At 38.2% G+C, this 20,235-nt stretch overlaps 1 protein-coding gene across 1 annotated transcript; it reads left to right on the top strand.

Moving 5' to 3' along the window:
* Positions 1-7,331: 7,331 nt before the first annotated feature.
* LOC140937867 (low-density lipoprotein receptor-related protein 8-like) lies at positions 7,332-7,850 on the top strand. Its single transcript, XM_073387437.1, has one exon. It carries the CDS (start codon positions 7,332-7,334, stop codon positions 7,848-7,850), a length of 519 nt encoding a protein of 172 aa, XP_073243538.1.
* The last annotated feature ends 12,385 nt before the right edge of the window (positions 7,851-20,235 follow it).

The raw sequence follows: 20,235 nt of genomic DNA, 5'->3' as shown, positions 1-20,235 counted from the left end.
ACGACATGTCAAGTTGGAAAAAAAAAACCCGACGACGAAAAAATTTAGCGTTGAAGCGAGTTTTTCACAAGTTGGACAATAACAAGTGAAAAATGCACACGGGCGCACGTGCAAGAGAACAAAAGTATATTTCTATCTATATATCTCTCTGTATGAAAACCTTTTTGAAAACGGGTGTATATATATATATATATATATATATATATATATACACCCGTTTTCAAAAAGGTTTTCATACAGAGAGATATATAGATAGATATATACTTTTGTTCTCTTGCACGTGCGCCCGTGTGTATTTTTCACTTGTTATTGTCCAACTTGTGAAAAACTCGGTTCAACGATAAATTTTTTCGTCGTCGGGGTTTTCGTTCCAATTTGAAATGTCGTTTTCAATTTTTTTTTTTTAGAAAAATACATGCCCCCTGCGATACAAACTTGCAATGGCGAATTATATAGCTGATTTTGGGAATGAGGAAAACATCCCGGGAAGCAGCCGATCCGCGAGTTATACGGCGTCACCAAATTGGTAGGCCAAATGCCATGGCATCTGTAGCAAGTGACGAAGCATTTTTATTGATGGAGTGTATTAAAAAATGCGCTGTCTAGGGGCGTGCTTAAGAGAAACTGTAAACTAACTTGAAAGCATTTGTGGCCGAAAGTTTATTCTGTCTTCAATGAGACGTTGTCTTACAGGCCGCGATTTTACACGAAAAAAGGTGAGACATTAATATATGTGACCCGCTCATCATGGTTATGAGAAAATCTACTTCTATGAACCTAGTCAACGTCTTGGTCCGTTTTAATCAACTGCTATACTATTGTTGCTCCTTCCCACATATCCAATATGGATATCCACCGTCACATCTTCCTTCTCAGCGGTTTCGAAAACACTTTTTCTTTTCATTTCATCTGCGTTTTTCCCCTTATCCTGTAACGACAACAATGATATGACCTCCAAGTGACCGAATTCCTCATTCTTTAATTTTCAAGAGAATGCAAATCAAGAGAATTGCAGACAATATTCGTGCATTATTTTTTTTAATTGACAAATTGCATCAAAACAAAGAACCTGACGAAAAGAAAAATTGTTGTTGAACCAAGTTTTTTCACAAGTTAGACAATAACAAGTGTAAATGCACACGGGCGCACGTGCAAGAGAACAAAAGTATATATCTATCTATATATCTCTCTATATGAAAACCTTTTTGAAAACGGGTGTATATATATATATATATATATATATATATATATATAACTGCTTACAATAGAGGCAACGGAAGATGGGTAGCTGTCGCATTTTAGTGAAGAATAATTCAATACTGGTTTAAAAATTGTTCAAGGTGTTTTATCTCTGGGCATAATGACATTGATTGTAAACGTTTGTACCGAACAGGGCTAAGAACTAAACATGATTTGACGGTACTCAGACGGGGGTGGTTTTTGAGCTCTCCTTTGGTAAAAGGTTGAATTAATAACTTCAAAAGCTTTTTAAGCTATGGCCAATAGACTTGGTGACTTTGCCTAAAAGTATCTGGGAACATCTTAAAAAGTCGTATTGCTGTGTATGTCAACATTGACATAACTATGGCAACCGAGCTTTGACAGCCATTGTTGTGAATTTGCTTTTTTCGTACAAAAAGGGTTATTTTCCAGTTAATCATTGACGGAATTATAGCTTTTCAATTAATTTAGCAATATTATATTCAATTTAATATCAGGCGAGCCACAAGCCTAAGCGTCCAAAATATGGGGGAAAATTTGTCCCCCATCTGACCAGGAAGCCATTGTTTAAATTCAGGCAAGCATAGACCGTTGACCATAGACCATAGACCATACTTGAGGTGAAATGCGAATCTCCTTTCGTGACCTCCTATGAAGCTTTATTCGACATATCTTTCAACGGATCATTTTAGCAGACACTACAGAAATAGTAAAGCTGATGAGACGAACACAACTAAAGAAAAGAACCTGACGAAATAAAAATCACTCCGAAACAGTGCACTCGGAAAACTTGTGGTAGTGTAGAGGAGTTTTGCACAAATTATCAAACCGGGGATACCTCAGAATCAATATGCATTTATTTACCGGAAATGAACGAAGTACAGCGATTTAAATAAATTTGATTGAATTTAAATTATAAATTTAAATAATTTTCATTGTAGCTTTTTCTGGGGAGAAGAATTTAAAGCGGGACTATTCCCTTTTTTTGAGAAAAGGCCGGTGAAGTCTTCTATTTCATCCTGTTCGCGGCGTAAAAAGCCTCTTATATTTTTCTTATAATACAAACTTGTAAGGTCACCTATATGATGTTCATTAACTATGACTGAAACCATTTATTTCGTTCAAAACGGACTTGCGAGCCATAACCAAGAAAAACCAAGTTCCCTTACACTAAGCGAAGGCGACACACCCGATCACTTGCTTTTTCAGGCGACTCACCCAAAAGAGCACGTGCAGACGGAACTTTTGTCATTGTTTTGAATCCGAAGAATAAGTTCAATTGCGAATTTTACAGCGTCTAGTTGAAATGCAATTTTGGCAATCCCCAAACAAAAGAAAAATATATTTGGCAAGACGTTTTCAAAAACTATTTTTCCAATTATTCTAAGCCGCCTCGTTCTTTACAGAAAGATTCATTTAATATACACGTTTTACAAAGTCTTCTTGCACTAAGCGAAGGGGACTCACCCGATCGCTCGCTTTTAATCAGGCGACACACCCAACATAAAAAGCACGTACAGAATACCCTGCACCATGTACATGTTATGAATCTGTTTTTCGGTGAATTAAAGCTCTCTGTTAATGAAAAATAATAGAGATCGTTCGTGTAATGGTGTTTTTTTGAAAAACAAATAGGGGACCATAGGGGGGAACCGCGATGGACGCAACCAATCAAGTCAAATTCATTTCGATTCCCCGGTAAAAATTATAGAAAAGAAAAAGAAAGCTGCTAAGATTCAGAGACTTACAAATAACGAGCAACACTCAACCCCCTCTCTGTGAAGTACATTTAGGACGGTAGGGGTATCGGTAACACGAACGCGTGCTATTTTTAACGCGTTTTAGTCACTCATTTCGTTGTTGATCAAAATCAAAAGCTTTTATGAGGTTTATACTTCGAATAGCCCTTACTCATGGTTTTATAGGACAATTTGCTACCAGGGGGAGTCAGTTGGCCTATCCCGGCGATACACTAGGAAAACGATTGTTTTCATAGGCAGAGAACGCATGCAACAATGCAATGCTACGCAATAATTACAGACTACAAGATGATTTTCTCATTAATTGAAACAAAGATCTGAGCATGTAACGACAACTATAAATCGCACTGGATCATGCTGTAGCATTTAAACTTTGGCAACAAGCAAAACAGCTATAAAAAGATCAAATATGTAGCAATTTGGCCGCTACGTGTGTACGTGTATTATAATACACGGATGTCTACAATTTTCAACATATTCCATTGTTTATCCAGAAAATGTAGCACGAAATTAATAAAGCTTTTTGACTTCTTTATAAGGGAACTTCTTGCAGTAAGACAAACTTGCCTCCAGTGGAAGTTGTGCTGGGCCTGTTTCTTCCTAAACACTTTACGATCACTCCCGAGCGCGCCACATTAAATTTGGCGGGGATTTAGGAGGTTTTGGCGCGGATATGTTCGAGGCAGAAATAAATAAATTAAAGGAAAAAAAAATTGAACATCGTCCTTACCTTCAAGGAGTCTTACGATTAAGCAATTCATAAAAAAAAACAGAATTAATGTGTCGCAAGGTAATCCTACTGATCTAAGGCTTAAATGGCCTCGCTTTTGAACCAATTCGACGAAGGAAGGCTGGCCATCTCAGTTTGAACTCTCCTAACCTGTCCGTAGTGTCCGATCTGTTAAAATTTTCTTACAAATACCCCAACAGCTTCCAAGCAGGGGCGTAGCCAGGATTTTTCAAAGGGGGGCGGGGGCGGGGGGGGGGGGTCACCATCCGGGAATCGCCGACTATATATGATTTATACCGCTGCTCTCCCTCGTGTATCAGCGGGCTCAGTCGTATTATCGGGGCATAAAGGCCAATATTAACTAAAGACAAGAGCCGTTGACGAAAACACTTTACAAAAAAAACAAATTTTAAAAAAGTCGGCTTTTCAACAATGGCCAAGATACCAACGGCCAAGATATTGTCATGGCGTTTTCGCCACGTGAATATTGTCGGTTGTTTTCTCAAAAGAAGGCCTACCAAGGGGGGGTCACGGGCACCCCAGGACCCCCCAGCTACGCCCCTGCCAAGGGAAATGATTTTGAATCAACACAGAAATTCTCGAACGGGATACGGTACAAAAGAACTTACATATACTCCATACAATGATGGCTTGATCGGGATGATCCGATCCGGAGAATAGCTGAAAAGACCGTACTCGACTATATTTACCCCGGCTAATACTGTTTTAACCATATTAATAGAAAGTTGCGAAATTTAGGGTTGTTTCATCGCCTCTGTGAAAATTACTATCGATGACAGCCAGTCTGACATGCACGAGATCGGAGGTAAAATTATAACAGGAAATCGAGCATAGCAACCGTCACTCAACGCAATTAGTAAAGGGACTTTATGCCGCTCCTCATGAATGCTAGTGTAATCCAGGCTTTTTAGTGATTGATTTAGGAAAAGAAACATGAATTTAAAATGGCCAAATGGCAGTTGCTGGAAAATATATTTCGCTTCATAAACATTCTATTATACACAGATCAATTTTTCCATAACGATTACCTGGATTTCTTCGGGTTTGAAGTAACATTGAATACATTTATATAAATCCAAAATGGAGGATCCAAGATGGCGGGCGGTTACAGTTCCTTCTTCAAAGATAAATGACGTCATCATGACATCACTGCTGTGGTTAAAGGTCATTAATGCGTTAGGTAACTAATTCTGTCGTACACCTTACTATTTAAGTATTTTTCGCTTTGAAGGGAATAATTGATGGCATTTGGATTCTACCAATAAATTTAAGTCATCAGGGCGTGATAATGACAACAACTTCAATCAATCATTTTCAATCATTTATTTTAACACGTTACGTCAAAGCGCTAAAAAAGTCGTTCAAAATACGAACGTGTATACATAAAATCTATAATAATTACAGCTATATAATATTATTCAATTTTAAAAACAACTCAATAAATATATACCAAGAGAGAATGAGCTAAGAGAGCGAATCCCTGTTCCTCATGATAGTTTTTTTAAATCTATTTAAAGTTCGCGCGCGTGCTGCGAAGGTTATTTTTGTATCTTGTTTCCATGACCCGCGCGGTCTACTTTCACGTGAACGTGACATGTTTCGCCGCCAAACATTTGAAGTTTGACAGCCATTATAGTAGTTAGCGCCAGGAGCCGATACTAATCGGCTCCTGTTGTTGACATGTTTTTGATCAGCGCTTTCCGCTCATAATTTAGGAATGAATTTCATTTACAAAGGGATTGCAGTATTGAATCAAAATTTCACTTTGAGATTAGAGATTGAGATTTTCTAACGGCTGGTAGCCTCATTTAAAGTGACGAATATTGAATTCTGACACACTGTGAAAGCCAGTGGCAAAGGTTATCACGCGCGAAACACGAAACCTTTAATTAGTGGCTGGCTTCAATGGTTTATGCAAATGTGCAAGATCTTTTTCTCTTTTTCCAGGAATATTTTTCGTTCAGAAACAGTACATTTGCTTTTAAGAATTATTCTTCAGCGTTTCAAACTGCATTACTTCTTCTTAACGTCTAATACTTGCGATGAATATTTCGTTTTGCAAACACAAATCAGGTCAGATGCTTCAAGCTGTTAAACAGTTGCTAACGTGGATGCCAGAGGGTTTTGATGCGCGGTTTCCGGTTTCGGTCAATTCTCTTATAGTGAGCGGTGTGCCCACATTTGTCTAGCCTCCTCACAAACATCGCGGCTAAACATTCATGTTTGAACCCACTTTGAACCTATTTTCTCCTTACGTGTCCACGGTTGGATCCAAACCACGGTATCACAGCTCGCGGGTGTGAGTGAGTGTCGCCGGACGAGACAGTTGTTGTTTTTTGCAATAGGATGTTGGTTGTTTATATATTGATGTATGGAAGACCTCAATAAACAGTTTTCGCCGAGTCGCAATCGCTTTCTCCAGCGAACTCCCACAAGCCAGGACCGTTTTGCTCTTCGTCAGCTACTCTGGCCAGATTTTTCCACGTATAAATATTTTGACTCGTCGACGAAAGTAATAACGAGTTTGCACGTCAAATCGCTTGCTGTGCGTGATCGGCAGTGAAATGATTCACCCGCCAAGTTTAAAATTACATGACGCCACTCTAACCGACCAATAAGGTGGCGTCCTTAAAATAACCACACAGACACAGAACCAAGAATAGATTGAAAATAACTTTCATGGAAAGAGGGTCATGTATGGGGGATTCCCTCTCTTAGATCATTCTCTCTTGTATATACATATAAAAAACTTGGTAATAAAAACACAAAATATAAAAAGCTAAAACCGACCAAACAGCCACATACTAAAAAGGTGACAAGGAAAAACTATAATACTCGTTCTAAAAACAGTTAAAAGCTACAATCGTGCACTATAAGACACGTTCTAAAAAGCTGCAATCGTGCAATTTATATTACTTTTGAACTTAGAGTCATTAGCATCACTTGAAAGACGCATTTGAGAAGGCAAACTGTTCCATAACTTAGTTAATGAATAAGTGAAAGAATTCTTCTTAAATTTACGATTAAAGTTAGGTAATTCCAAATTCAAGCCCTCACCTCTTAGCCTATACGGTGTATGCCTGTATTTAAAAAGGCTTCTAATATAAGTAGGTCCCGTACCATTTAAGCATTTAAATGGTACGGGACCTACTTATATTGGAAGCCTTTTTAAATACAGGCATACACCGAATAGGCTAAGAGGCGAGGGCTTGAATTTGGAATTACCTAACTTTAATCGTAAATTTAGATTTAAGTTAGGTAATTATACTGTAATTATTAACGTTATTCTGTCAATCAAGACGTTTCTAGAAGTTGGAAATAATAAATACATTATTATGTGCAATTTTGGTGGCCGTAATATGAGCGATTTTGAAGTCATAGGGGACCCCTCCAAACCCTGTCTGAATAATTCACCCTGAGGGTTAAGTGTTTGTCATTATAAAAGTGGACGCAACGTCGTCAGTTTGCATTGCAAAAACCAAGAGTGATTTTATGAAAAAAAAAAAAAAAAACGACATCAAATGACCGAGAAGGTTTGTAAGGTCTAGAAGATAGGAGAAAATCCTTACAGTGTTACTTATTTTGCATTTGATAGAATCATGTATTGGACTGATTGGGGTTACCACCCAAAGATTGAAAGGGCGGACATGTCAGGAAAGCAGCGGGTTGTTCTCGTAAACTCACGTCTGTCGTGGCCAAACGGTCTCACGCTTGACACAGACAAAAACCGCTTGTATTGGGTGGATGCCAGATTTGACAAGCTGGAATACTTAAACCTGAGTACGAACATCAGGGTGACCTTAATATCTTCTTCAGCAACCCTGCCTCATCCTTTTGGGTTAACACTTCTTGGAGATTACTTGTACTGGACTGACTGGAGAAATTACGCTGTTTATAGAGCCAACAAAAACGGTGCAGATGTTAGTGTATTTGTCACTGGTATTGGACAGCCTATGGACATACATGGATATAATCTCAGTAAAAAAACCACACCAGGTGAGGAGAACGCGTTTTCTAAGAAAAAGAAAAACGTTTATATTGTTGATACTTCCTTGAAGAGGAATTTTCAGGGCAAAAAATATTGCAGCGATAATGACTCAGACGCTAGCAAATGTTAAGAAAATGTGTAATTTTGACCACCGTTTATTAAGCATAAAAAGACGGAAACGAGAAAAATTACATTAAGAAGCAGATAGGTGATCCTTTTGATTTGCTACGACAATCAAAGCCTTCGATTTGCTAAACATCCTGCAGAGAACTCAGACATTTTTTCTATTTTCCCATGTCGACTTCTTTTTAGCAAATAAATAAACTGAAACTATAACATCATTGCCATAAGTTAACAAAATATATTCATATTGCGTTTTTTATGAAAAACAAAAAAATCCTTAAAAGATATTTTAGACACCATAACCCTTTATTCGTTCCAAAGCTAATTCGGCACAAGTGCAGTTTACTAGTGCCATTCCTTGGACTCTAATTATAAATACTGAATTTGATTTTACATTCGTCTTCACATTTAGACATTTACTTGCCACGACTTACTTCCAAATTATTGGCTCATTGCGTGCTTTCACTATTCACGGCATGTTTTAAGTAATGGTTTCATTCTACTTGCTTTTATTTATGTGTCTCGCTCTATCCATTTACAGTCACAGACCAGTGCAAATACAATAATGGCGGATGTAGTCAACTTTGTTTGCTTACACCATCTGGAAGAGCGTGCACTTGTTCAGGAGGCCTCATTCTAGATGATGACGGAACAACTTGTAAAGGTATGATGAATTACGACCAAGGAGGCATGACTTTTCCTGTGTGGAATTTCGAGAACAAAACAACTTCCATCAGTGCTAGCTTCCTACTCTTCTAGGAAACAGACCCAGCCGTCGATCAGTGGAGACTTACAATCACAATAAATTGATTCCAAACCCGACCACGCACTGATTCTTTTAAATGTTAGATGATATAACGTCACTCAAACCAAAACAAGATAAAGAGACTGCCGATAAAGAGATGCCTCATTTTGTCCCACGTACAATAGCATTGAATATGTAATCGTTCGGCAATCTGGTTAATTATGACATTCCTTGATGAGTTTTGTTGATAGAAGGCCCAATTGATTAATTATCTTCAATATAAAATCATATTCTATTTATAAATTTATTCAAAAGAGTCTCATTTCCACTCAAATTTTAATTTCTTCTCTGAAAAAAAAAAACAAATCAAATCTTTGCAATAAAAAGAGTTAATTAGACCTAACCTACAAATTAATCAAAACCGAGTTGAAAAGCAGACGTAAAACACTGGCTTCGGCATCTTTATGAAATTTATTTCTTTTTCCCGATCTCTTTCATACAAAGCTTTTCCTGAGCCGAGTGAGTTTCTTCTGTTCGCTGATGCTTCATACGGAAAAATTATGAAAGTTTCTCCTAAATATCCTGGATCACTCACCGCTTTACCCTTGTCAAGCAGTATCAGACGCCCGGTGGCCATTGGCTGCGACGTTTTAGAGGATAGAGTATACTGGACGGATGTGTCAAGGAAGACCATTTCTCGTTCATTCATGAATGGCTCTATGTTTGAGGTACTGTTTCACCAAAACGTCGAGATACCAGCTGGATTGGCTTTGGACATTGTAGGAAGGAATCTCTACTGGACTGATAAAGGAAGTGACAAGCTGGAAGTATCTAAACTAGACGGTTCCTATCGTAGAGCTCTCATAACAAGTGGCCTGGGCGAACCGAGGGATATTATACTGGATGTTAGTAAGGGGTCAGTAGTTTAAATAGATATAAAAGGCAACAAAACTTACTAATAAGTCGACTGGAAGATATATATAACTGCTTACAATAGAGGCAACGAAAGATGGGTAGCTGTCGCATTTTAGTGAAGAATAATTCAATACTGGTTCAAAAATTGTTCAAGGTTTTTTATATCTGGGCATAATGACACTGATTGTAAACGTTTTCCAATGAACAGGGCTAACAATTAAACATGATTTAACGGTATTCAGACGGGGGTGGCTCTTGAGCTGTCCTTTGCTAAGAAGTTGAATAACTTTAAAGCTTTTTAAGCTATGGCCAATAAACTTGGCGAGATTGCTAAAAAAGTATCTGGGAATATTTTAAAAGGTCAACATAAGGACGTCATAATGACGTCAATTACGTTATTCTGTCAATCATGTTATTCCTAAAAGTTGGAAATGATAAATACATTATTATGTGCAATTTTGTTGGCTGTAATATGAGTGGTTTTGCAGTTTTAAGGGGCCCCTCCGAAACCCGGTTTAATATTAATTCACCCTGAGGGTTAAGTGTTGTCACTACAAAATCGGACGCAACGTCGTCAGGTTGCATTGCAAAAACCAAGAGTGATTTTATGTAAAAATAACGACATCAAATGACCGAGAAGGGTTTTAAGGTCTTGAAGATAGCAGAAAATCCTTACAGTTTTACTTATTTTGTATTTGATAGAATCATGTATTGGACTGATTGGGGTTACCACCCAAAGATTGAAAGGGCGGACATGTCAGGAAAGCAGCGGGTTGCTCTCGTAAACTCAGGTCTGTCGTGGCCAAATGGTCTAACGCTTGACAAAGACGAAAACCGCTTGTATTGGGTAGATGTCAGTTTTAACAAGCTCGAATACTTATACCTGAGTAGGAACTTCAGGATGACCTTAATATCTTCTTCAGCCACCCTGCCACATCCTTTCGGGTTAACACTTCTTGGAGATTACTTGTACTGGACTGACTGGAGAAATTGCGCTGTTTATAGAGCCAACAAAAACAGTGCAGATGTTAGTGTATTTGTCACAGGTATTGGGAAGCCTACGGACATACAGGGATATAATCTCTGTAAAAAAAACACACCAGGTGAGGAGAAGGCGTTTTCTGCAAAAAAAAAAATGTTTGTGTTGTTGATAGTTTCTTGTAGTGGAATTTTCAGGGCAAAAAAAAGTGGCAGCGATAATGACTCAGATGTTGGCAAATGTTTGAGAAAATGTGTTTCACCGCTGTTTATGAAGTATAAAAAGACGGAAACGAGATAAATTACATTAGAAGCAGATAGGTGATCCTTTTGATTCGAGACCACAATCAAAGCCTTTGATTTGCTAAACATCCTGCAGAGAACTTAGACATCTTTGGGGGCAAATAAATAAACTGAAACTAATATAACATTGCGATAACATGACAAGAATAGATTCATATCGCATTTTTTAAATAGGCTTTAAAAGTATTTTAAACACCATAACACTTTATTCGTTCAAACGCTAATTCGGCACCACTGCAGTTTACCTGTGCCATTCCTTGGACACTAATTATGAATACTGAATTTGACTTCTCATTTATCTTCACGTTTAGACATTTACTTTCCACGACTTACCCGCAAATTATTGGCTCATTGCGTGCTTTTACTATTGAGAGGGCATGTTTTAAGTAATGGTTCAATTCTTCTTGCTTTTATTTATGTGTCTTGCTCTATCCATTTACAGTCACAGACCAGTGCAAATACAATAATGGCGGATGTAGTCAACTTTGTTTGCTTACACCATCTGGAAGAGCGAGCACTTGTTCAGAAGGCCTTATACTAGATGATGACGGAATAACTTGTAAAGGTATGATGAATTACGACCAGGGAAGCATGACTTTTTCTGTGAGGAATTTCAAGAACAAAACAACTTCCACGAGCCTCCCACTCTTCTAGGAAAGAGACCCAGCCATCGATCAGTGGAGACTTACAATAACAATAAATTGATTCCAAAACCGACCACGCACTGATTCTTTCATCCTTTTAAGTGCTAGATGATATGATGTCACTTAAACCTAAAGAAGATAAAGCGAGACTGCCGATAAAAAGGTGCCTCATGTGTCCCACGTACAATAGCATTGAATATGTCATCGTTCGGCAGTCTGGTTAATTATGGCATTCCTTGATGAGGTTTATTAATCAAAGCTCCAGTTGATTAATTACTTTCAATATAAAATCAAATTCTATTTATATTAATATATTCGAAAGCGTCTCATTTCCAATCAAATTTTAAATTCCTGTCTGAAAAAAAAAGCAATTCATATCTCTTTAATACAAAGAGTTAATTAGACCCTACCAATCAAAACAGTTGAAAAGCAGACGTGAAACACTGGCCTCCACCTTTATGAAATCAATTTCTTTTTCCCGATCTCTTTTATTCAAAGGTCCTTCTGAGCATGAGTTTCTCCTGTTTGCTGATTATTCATACGGAAAGATTATGAAAGTTTCTCCTCATGCTCCCGGATCACTCACCGCTTTACCGTTGTCAAGCAGTATCAAACGCCCGATGGCCATTGGCTACGACGTTTTAGAGGATAGAGTATACTGGACAGATGTGACAAGGAAGACCATTTCTCGTTCATTCATGAATGGCTCTATGTTTGAGGTACTGTTTCACCAAAACGTCGAGATACCAGGTGGATTGGCTGTGGACATTGTAGGAAGGAATCTCTACTGGACCGATACAGGAAGTGACAAGCTGGAAGTATCCAAACTAGACGGTTCCTATCGTAGAGCTCTCATAACAAGTGGTCTAGACGAACCGAGGGATATTATACTGGATGTTAGTAAGGAGTCAGTAGTTTAAGTGGATATAAAAAGCAACAAAACTTAGTAGGTCTCGTGGAAGATATATATGACTGCTCACAATAGTTGAGAGAATGATTTTTGATTATGTTTGAAAAAAGCCATAAAGTCTTAATTTCCCACACCCTCTTAGAGGCACAAGTTTACTAGGCTTCACCTTAGTTTAGATTTACGCAGACAAAATATACTACAAGGGTTAGAGTCGCTAATCGTAGAAACAGTTTGTAAAAGGTTACGTTATTATTCGGTTTATGACCTAAAATATATATTTATCCAGGGCTAAAAGGGAAGCCTCTTTCTATATACTTATGATAAAAGCCATCAAATTTAAGTTAAATAACATTAACTCTAAGCCAGAAAAAGGTAATCTTCACATTCCTAATTAACTGAACTTTAGGAACCATCGGCATCACCTCGCCTTAAGAGAGAGGGGTTAAATGATTAAGAAAAAATATCCCGCAAACAAACCTGAATTTAAAAAAATGCGAAAATATAGGTCTCTTCAGTAGCAGCAATTTACAGGTTACCATTTCTAGGGTCAGTATTTCTGTCTTTTAGGGAAGACCTAAAAAGAAAAATCAAGCCAACTTAGGGACTTTTGTGTTTCCGTAAGCCCACTATGATTTTTTTCTTTAACGGGGCCGAACGAACAGTTATTTGTAGCCTTTACATTTATACCTCACAATATCTGATAGAACGTTTTACCGTAGGTTGTTTATTTTCTTTAAGGACAGACGTAGGAAAGCAAACGATAACCTTTTTCGCTACAATTAAGCTTTTAAAGCTTAATTGGATTATAGGTATTTAAAAATAACTATAATCCAATCTTTGTACCCGTACAAACAGTGCGGTAGGGGGTTCAGGTGTTGTATGTGCAGTGCAGTGCTGAGAAACGTGTGGCATAGACTTATAAGCTTTTTCAATAATGCGCGCTATATATACATACCTCCATGACTAGTACATTTTTGTTTGAATTTATCGATTCTTTTGAAAGTAAAACATTGACAATTAATACTCACACTGAAATGTACTAATCATTGATATATGAATTGTCCTCATTAATTTGGAAAAATTAGCATAACGTCTCAAAACAGTAATTGTTGTAGCGCAGATTTTTGACCGGTTCGTAGGATAGGTTTGTCTTGAAATTTCAAGGTGTTGCAGTGAATCAATCTTACCGAAAGTTTCAAACATTATTATATATACGTTTTGAAGATTATGTGAAGAGATTTTAAAAAAATTCTTTCGAGTCGTTTCAGAGATATACAAAAAGCGTTAAAAGTCTAAATTTTGAATAAAGTTGCACTTAGACAAGTGATGAGAAAACGGATTAGTTTTTGATATCGCAAGAACGAAAATACACCAAAATTTCCTAGCATCGAAATATGATATTAAGCAGAATTCTAACGTTACTTAAGAATAATTTGACTCATTTATAACGTTTTTGTTAAATAATCTATCACGGCTATTGAAAATTTAAGGTTTGAAATATATTTTTGTTTTAGTCGAATTCAAATATGCAGAATTTTTTACTTCTTGCGGACGTTATTTGCTGAACACCAAACTTTAAGCTCCTAGTGTGGATTTTCAATAGCTGGGCTAGATCGCGCAAAATTAGGCGGTTATCAATTACAAAGTTTTTTGTTTATTGTTGTTATAGTAATATCGATTTTACTGAAACCAGGTACATTTTGATAAATTTCAATCTATAGTCAATCATTGGTGAAAATTTTATAGCGATCCGACAAGGATAAAATCACTTTTAAAGCGATTGAAAAATATCGGTATGGCCTCTGAAAAACTATATCGAAACACCTTAAAAGTTGACGCAACGTCAGACTGCATTGCAAAGACTAAGAGTGGTTGTACGAAATAATCACGACATCAAATAACCGAAAAGGGTTGTAAGGTCCAGAAGAAATGAATAAAAACCTTACAGTCCTATATACATATCTTGTTTTGACAGAATCATGTATTGGACTGATTGGGGTTACCACCCAAAGATTGAAAGGGCGGACATGTCAGGAAAGCAGCGGGTTGCTCTCGCAAACTCACCTCTGTCGTGGCCAAACGGTCTAACGCTTGACAAAGACGAAAACCGCTTGTATTGGGTAGATGCCAGTTTTAACACGCTCGAATACTTACACTTGAGTACGAACATCAGGGTGACGTTAATATCTTCCTCAGCCACCCTGCCATATCCTTTCGGGTTAACACTTCTTGGAGATTACTTGTACTGGACTGACTGGAGAAATTACGCTGTTTATAGAGCCAACAAAAACAGTGCAGATGTCAGTGTATTTGTCACAGGTATTGGGAAGCCTATGGACATACATGGATATAATCTCAGTGAAAAACGCACACCAGGTGAGGAGAAGGCGTTTTCTACGAAAAAAAGCGTTTACGTTGTTGATAATTCCTTGAAACGGGATTTTCAGGGCAAAAACTGGCAGCGATAATAACTCAGACGTTGGCAAATGTTAAGGAAATGTGTATGACCAATGTTTATTATTTGATAAGCATAAAAAGACGGCTACGAGAAAAATTACATTAGAAGCAGATAGCTAGTTGATCCTTTTGATTCGCAACCACAATTAAGGTCTTTGCTAATCCTACAGAGAACTCAGACATGTTTTCTATTTTACTAGGTCGACATAGAGATATAACATATCAGTGCGATAACATTACAAAAAAATACATCCATAACGCATTTTTTTAAAGCCTTTAAATATATTTTAAACACCATTGCACTTTGTTCGTCCAAACGTTTAATAGGCACCACTGCAGTTTACGAGTGCGCTATTCCTTGGACTCTAATTATGAATACTGAATTTGACTTCACATTTACATTTACTTTGTCAAACCTATTAATAATTCATAAAGAAAATACAAAGGAAATAAATGTTTAATGAGAGTTTGGAAATCAGATGAAAAACTGCTCATTTTTGCATTGATTTCTTAATTTTTCCTTCTAAAATCATTTTGTTTGAGCAGTAATATCAAGCATTCGACGCAGTGTTTCATCACCAGATGAAACACCTCGAAGTTCGCTGCGCGTCGTATTTTCAACTCTCTTCTCGGTGTTGCATCTGGTGATGAAACACTTTGTCTCTTGCTTGATATATTACTTCCACGACTTACCTGCCAATTCTTGGTTCATAGCGTGCAGGTCACTATTGACGGCATGCTTTAACTAATGGTTCAATTCTACTTGCTTTTAATTATGTGTCTTGTTCTATCCATTTACAGTCACAGACCAGTGCAATTACAATAATGGCGGATGTAGTCAACTTTGCTTGCTTACACCATCTGGAAGATCGTGCACTTGTTCAGGAGGCCTCATTCTAGATGATGACGGAACAACTTGTAAAGGTATGATGAATTACGACCAGGGAGGCATGACTTTTCCTGTGTGGAATTTCAAAGCATGAAAAGCCGAAAGGAATGTTGGCTTTTAAAAAGGGTACACGAGTTAAGAAAACTTTCAAATGAAAAACGTAGAGATCCTTTTAACGCCATGCTATGCGAAAAATATCATACAGTCTTAGAGAAGTAAAAGAAGCGAATATTACAACTTGAAGACCTCCGAATTAGAGGATATCCCGTACAAGTCGGACACTGAAATTTTTGGAATTGTGTAAAATCAATGATGCGAAATCACTCCGCCAATAAGTAAAGCGAATTTGCTGAATTTTTTCGAAGTTGTTAGTGAGTTACGAAAACGAGAAGACACCCTAATGAGATAATTTTGCCGAAAAAAGAAATACAAAAATAAAGAAACGGTTTAGCAAACTTTTAAATGTATTCATAATTTATGAATTGAGCTCGGCACGGCAGTACCGCGACGTTTGAACCAAGTCGTGCTATTGCCCAAGTCGTGCTAGTACGACTTGGTTTCAAGCGTCGCGCTACTACCGTGCTGAAGTCGAATTTACTTCGATCAATTGAGTTCGGCACGACAGTAGCACGACATTTACAGTCAAACCAGGTCAAGTGTACCCCCCAAGAATACATTAATGAATTTATTATTCAGACCCTGTTTACATGGAGTGGGAGACCCCGGTCTAGTGGGGTAAGTTTCTTTTGTTTTGTGTCTCCCAGAGCGCGAAAACAAAAGAAACTTACCCCACTAGACCGGGGTCCCCCACTCCATGTAAACAGGCCCTCAAAAGTTAAATCCGTTGCTAGTTGTAGATTTCAGATTGATCTCTGCATTCTTGTATATGTTATGAGCCGTGAATTCACACGCGAGCGAGGCAGTTATGAAATTTCTACCAGCTCCATTTTCCTGAAATTGATGTAAATGTCTTCTAAGAAGCTTAATCCATTCAAAGATTTCCAATCTGACCAAATACATAGAAGTTCTCGTAAAATATTCACTGCTCATTACGCATGCAGAAATGCCGCTTTGAATTTGACACCAGTTACGGGAACGACTAGCGGATTCATTTTTCAAATAATCAATTCACTGATAGAATCTTGCGGGGTACGCTTGACTTGGTTTGACTGTAAAACGGGCCTAAATTACTCCGTGGCGTTATGCAATTAGTACTAGGAAGTTAGAGTTTTATAACACGTTTAAAAGTTGTTATGGAATTCAATACCTAACTAGAAAACAACTGATAGAAGGGCTTTGGTAAAAATTACATACGCGTAAGCAATAAAAAACGTCGTTTGATCGAGACTGGAAGATATAACCAAACTCCTAACGACAAAACGTTATGTCCAGTTTGAGATTCCAATGAAAATGAAGACGAAATTCACTCTTTATATTTCACACTAAGAAATAAATTTTTGTCTCAAATATAGTCAGTTATCTCCATAATTTTCAGCAGTTATCTTACTCGGACCTGGTCATTAAACTGATGAACTCCGAAGATATTAGTAATCTTAATTTACGATTGACGAATTAGTATTTCTCATTATTGCATAGTTTGCGTGACAGTTTACTGTCATGTAAGAATAATGTCACTTGACAACAGTGAACCTCTATTTATCGAACCTCTATGTAGCGGTCAAAAGCTCGTGTACTTGGACACAGATGACGTAAAGCAAAAAGGATTCTTTGTTTTCTGTTCAGGGAAAAATCCGCATGGTGTTGTTCATGGTTTCTGTTCTTTGAGTTAGGGACCGGTCGTTCATTACGTCCCAGAGGGGGGCGGCCTGGTACAAATTTCTATTAAGAGGCTTGATTTTTGGGGGGTCAATTTTGAAAATGTACAAAATGTAAGGGGGGTCGAAATATTAATACACGGGACTTGCCTTCCATGTAAAAGTTGTCAAACTATATTATGATCGAAGCGAATCCACGTTTCCTTCGAAAGTAGGCAAAAAAAAAAACGCTTTGTCGGTTCTTTGTCAGAAACGAAATGTTACCCGTATAAAGCTTGGCCCCTACAGGAACCTATCAGCTATTTCTCCTACCAGGAATGTAGTGTGCATGTACGCACATACGCCTATGCATACAGCTGAAATCTGGGGGAAAAAAAGATTTTTTTATTTCCTGAAAGCATTTTTATCATTAAATCGGGATAAATATTTCGCATTATATTGGTGTTTTTGTGTTACGATTTCCTTTATCCTTTTACTGATTAAGTGGAGTGAAATGGATCCGAATGTGAAGCGAAAGACCTTGGTTGAGACTTTTGACCGAGCCAACTCCAATTCTATCCCGGAGTATATGTAGCTCTCATAACTTTGTTGACTTATCCTGTGTCAACATGCGCAGCTGAGCGTAGCTTCAGCGATATGAAGAGACTGCAGGAAACTCCTTTACGAAGGACCATGGCAGACGAGAGATTGAGCTCTCGTGCTTTTCTGCAAATGAGCACAAGGACGTAATTGATATTGATGGTATTATAACAGAGTTTGCAAGTCTGAAGGGTACACATCTCGCCCTTTGCTTGAAACCTCCTTGATGGCGTCACTGTTTTACCTTTTTTTGCCGTAAACACCGGTACCGTACCTTACCGATAACACTATAGGGATGGGTAAAATAAACAACTAATTACTGCATTTTCCTTCGTCTTTATTTACCGAAAATGTCCTACAGAAAACGCAGGAAATGGCATTTCCGAGACCCTAAATTTAAAAATGTTCTGGGGGAGAATGCCCCCCGGACTCCCCCAGGTTTGGGGCGCCTTCGGCGCGCTAACTTTTCCCCTGGGTGCACCTTTCTCACGTTACGCTGCTGACTACTGGTATCTTGTAGCTTATGAAATCATTGCCCAAGGATAGAAGAAGAGATTTGGTCTAGAAGGGGTTGTAGGGGGGGGGGGGGGGGGGGTTATTTTAAAAATTATTATTGCCAAGGGGGTGGGAGGGGTACAATTTTCATATGTAATTATTTGGGGGAGTTAAGTTTTGACACACCACACCCCCCCTCCCACTCCCTGGGACGTAATAAACGATCGGTCGCTTAAGTCATCCGTGTCCGTTCCATGAATTAAATGCCCTATATAACGAAGTCCTCAGTAAAACGAATGATTTTTTTCTTAGTGAAATATATGAAAAAGAACCTCTATATAGCGAAACCTCGTTAAAGCGAACGCAATTTGCCAGTCCCTTGGCCCATCGTTATATCGAGGTTCTACTGTATCTGTTATTAGAGGGTCTCAGTGGGGTGGTGGCTTTGACAAGAGTTACGTTTTTTATTTTATGTCCCTTTTGCAATACTGTAAGTAATTACTATCATGTGAATAAAGGTTGTTGTTGTTGTTGATTTTAAAAAGATCCGTTTCCCAAGAATCATTTAACTCTTCTTGTTTCTTTTAAACATGTTTTTATTCTAAAAGAACAGACTCTTGTTTTACACCCGAATGTCGGTTTCCAGAGAAGCGACGTGTTTTATTGTCGGACCGAATCTTGAATATCTCCAGAAAATGGGGGAAAATAGTAAACAGGTAGCAAAATAGATAGAAAGTAAAAGGCTCAGGAATGCAACGTTGCCCCACCCCACATCAAGGCACCTTGTAAAAGATGTAGGTCCTTTCAGGGGTGGCGAGGGGGTAAGGGAGATTTGGAAAATTGTAGGTACCTAGGGAAAAATGCTACAATCCCGGACAAAACTACTTGAGAAAGTTTTCCCCATCATGTCCACTTTCCTACGCAACAAAACTATTTCCAAAACGACGCCTTTGCGGGAAGAAAACCCCTTCCCCCAATTCAATGTTGCTTCCCCAAACGCCCAGAAATCAGGCTTTCTTTTGAATACACAACAACATTGCTTTCAGGGCAAGGGGGAGAGGGAAGAACCGGTACAGCTACGATTTTTAGAAAAAAGCTGTTCAAGTATACAATTTTCTCAACAGTTTTGTCCAAGATTGTAGATACGCTCCTGTTTTCCCCGATTTCCTGCTTTGTCGATTGGCTCCTAGCTTAGGGTCAAGGGTTAAGGATGTGTACTACACTCGCAAATTTGGGTAGAACAAAAACAAATGTAACAATCAGCTTTCTTTGCATGAAAAAAAAAAATAAAAGACTACCTGCATATAGCATAGAGCAAAGAAGGAGAGGATCGGATGAAGGGGACAGAGAGGGCATCCCCCATACACGCCCTATTCCATAGGTAATTCGTCTCGAGTTATTTTTAGAATCGGGATAAAGTTACCTCGCGCGCTGCGTGGTTGTTTTGCGGAGGTTTCGCATAACTAAACGCCGTGCAAAACATGTCGGGCGAAAGGCAATGAAAGCGTAAAGAGAACGAGAGCATTCCTGAATATTGAAGCGAAATGAATCGGCGCTCACCTGGGAAAAGGGAATCGCTGGACTCTTTGACAACCCGTGAAATCAGTTTAACTCGAATATGTCGTAACCTCAGTGCTTTAATGAAATGAGAAATTTCGCCGGTCTATTGAAACCGGTCGTTTTTACAAAAGACTAATAAAAG

This window comes from Porites lutea, chromosome 5 (genome assembly GCF_958299795.1).
Source record: "Porites lutea chromosome 5, jaPorLute2.1, whole genome shotgun sequence".
In the NCBI taxonomy this organism is placed as follows: Eukaryota; Metazoa; Cnidaria; class Anthozoa; order Scleractinia; family Poritidae; genus Porites; species Porites lutea.
The sequence above is the reverse complement of the archived record's forward strand: the minus strand, read 5'-3'. Positions and strand labels throughout refer to the sequence as shown.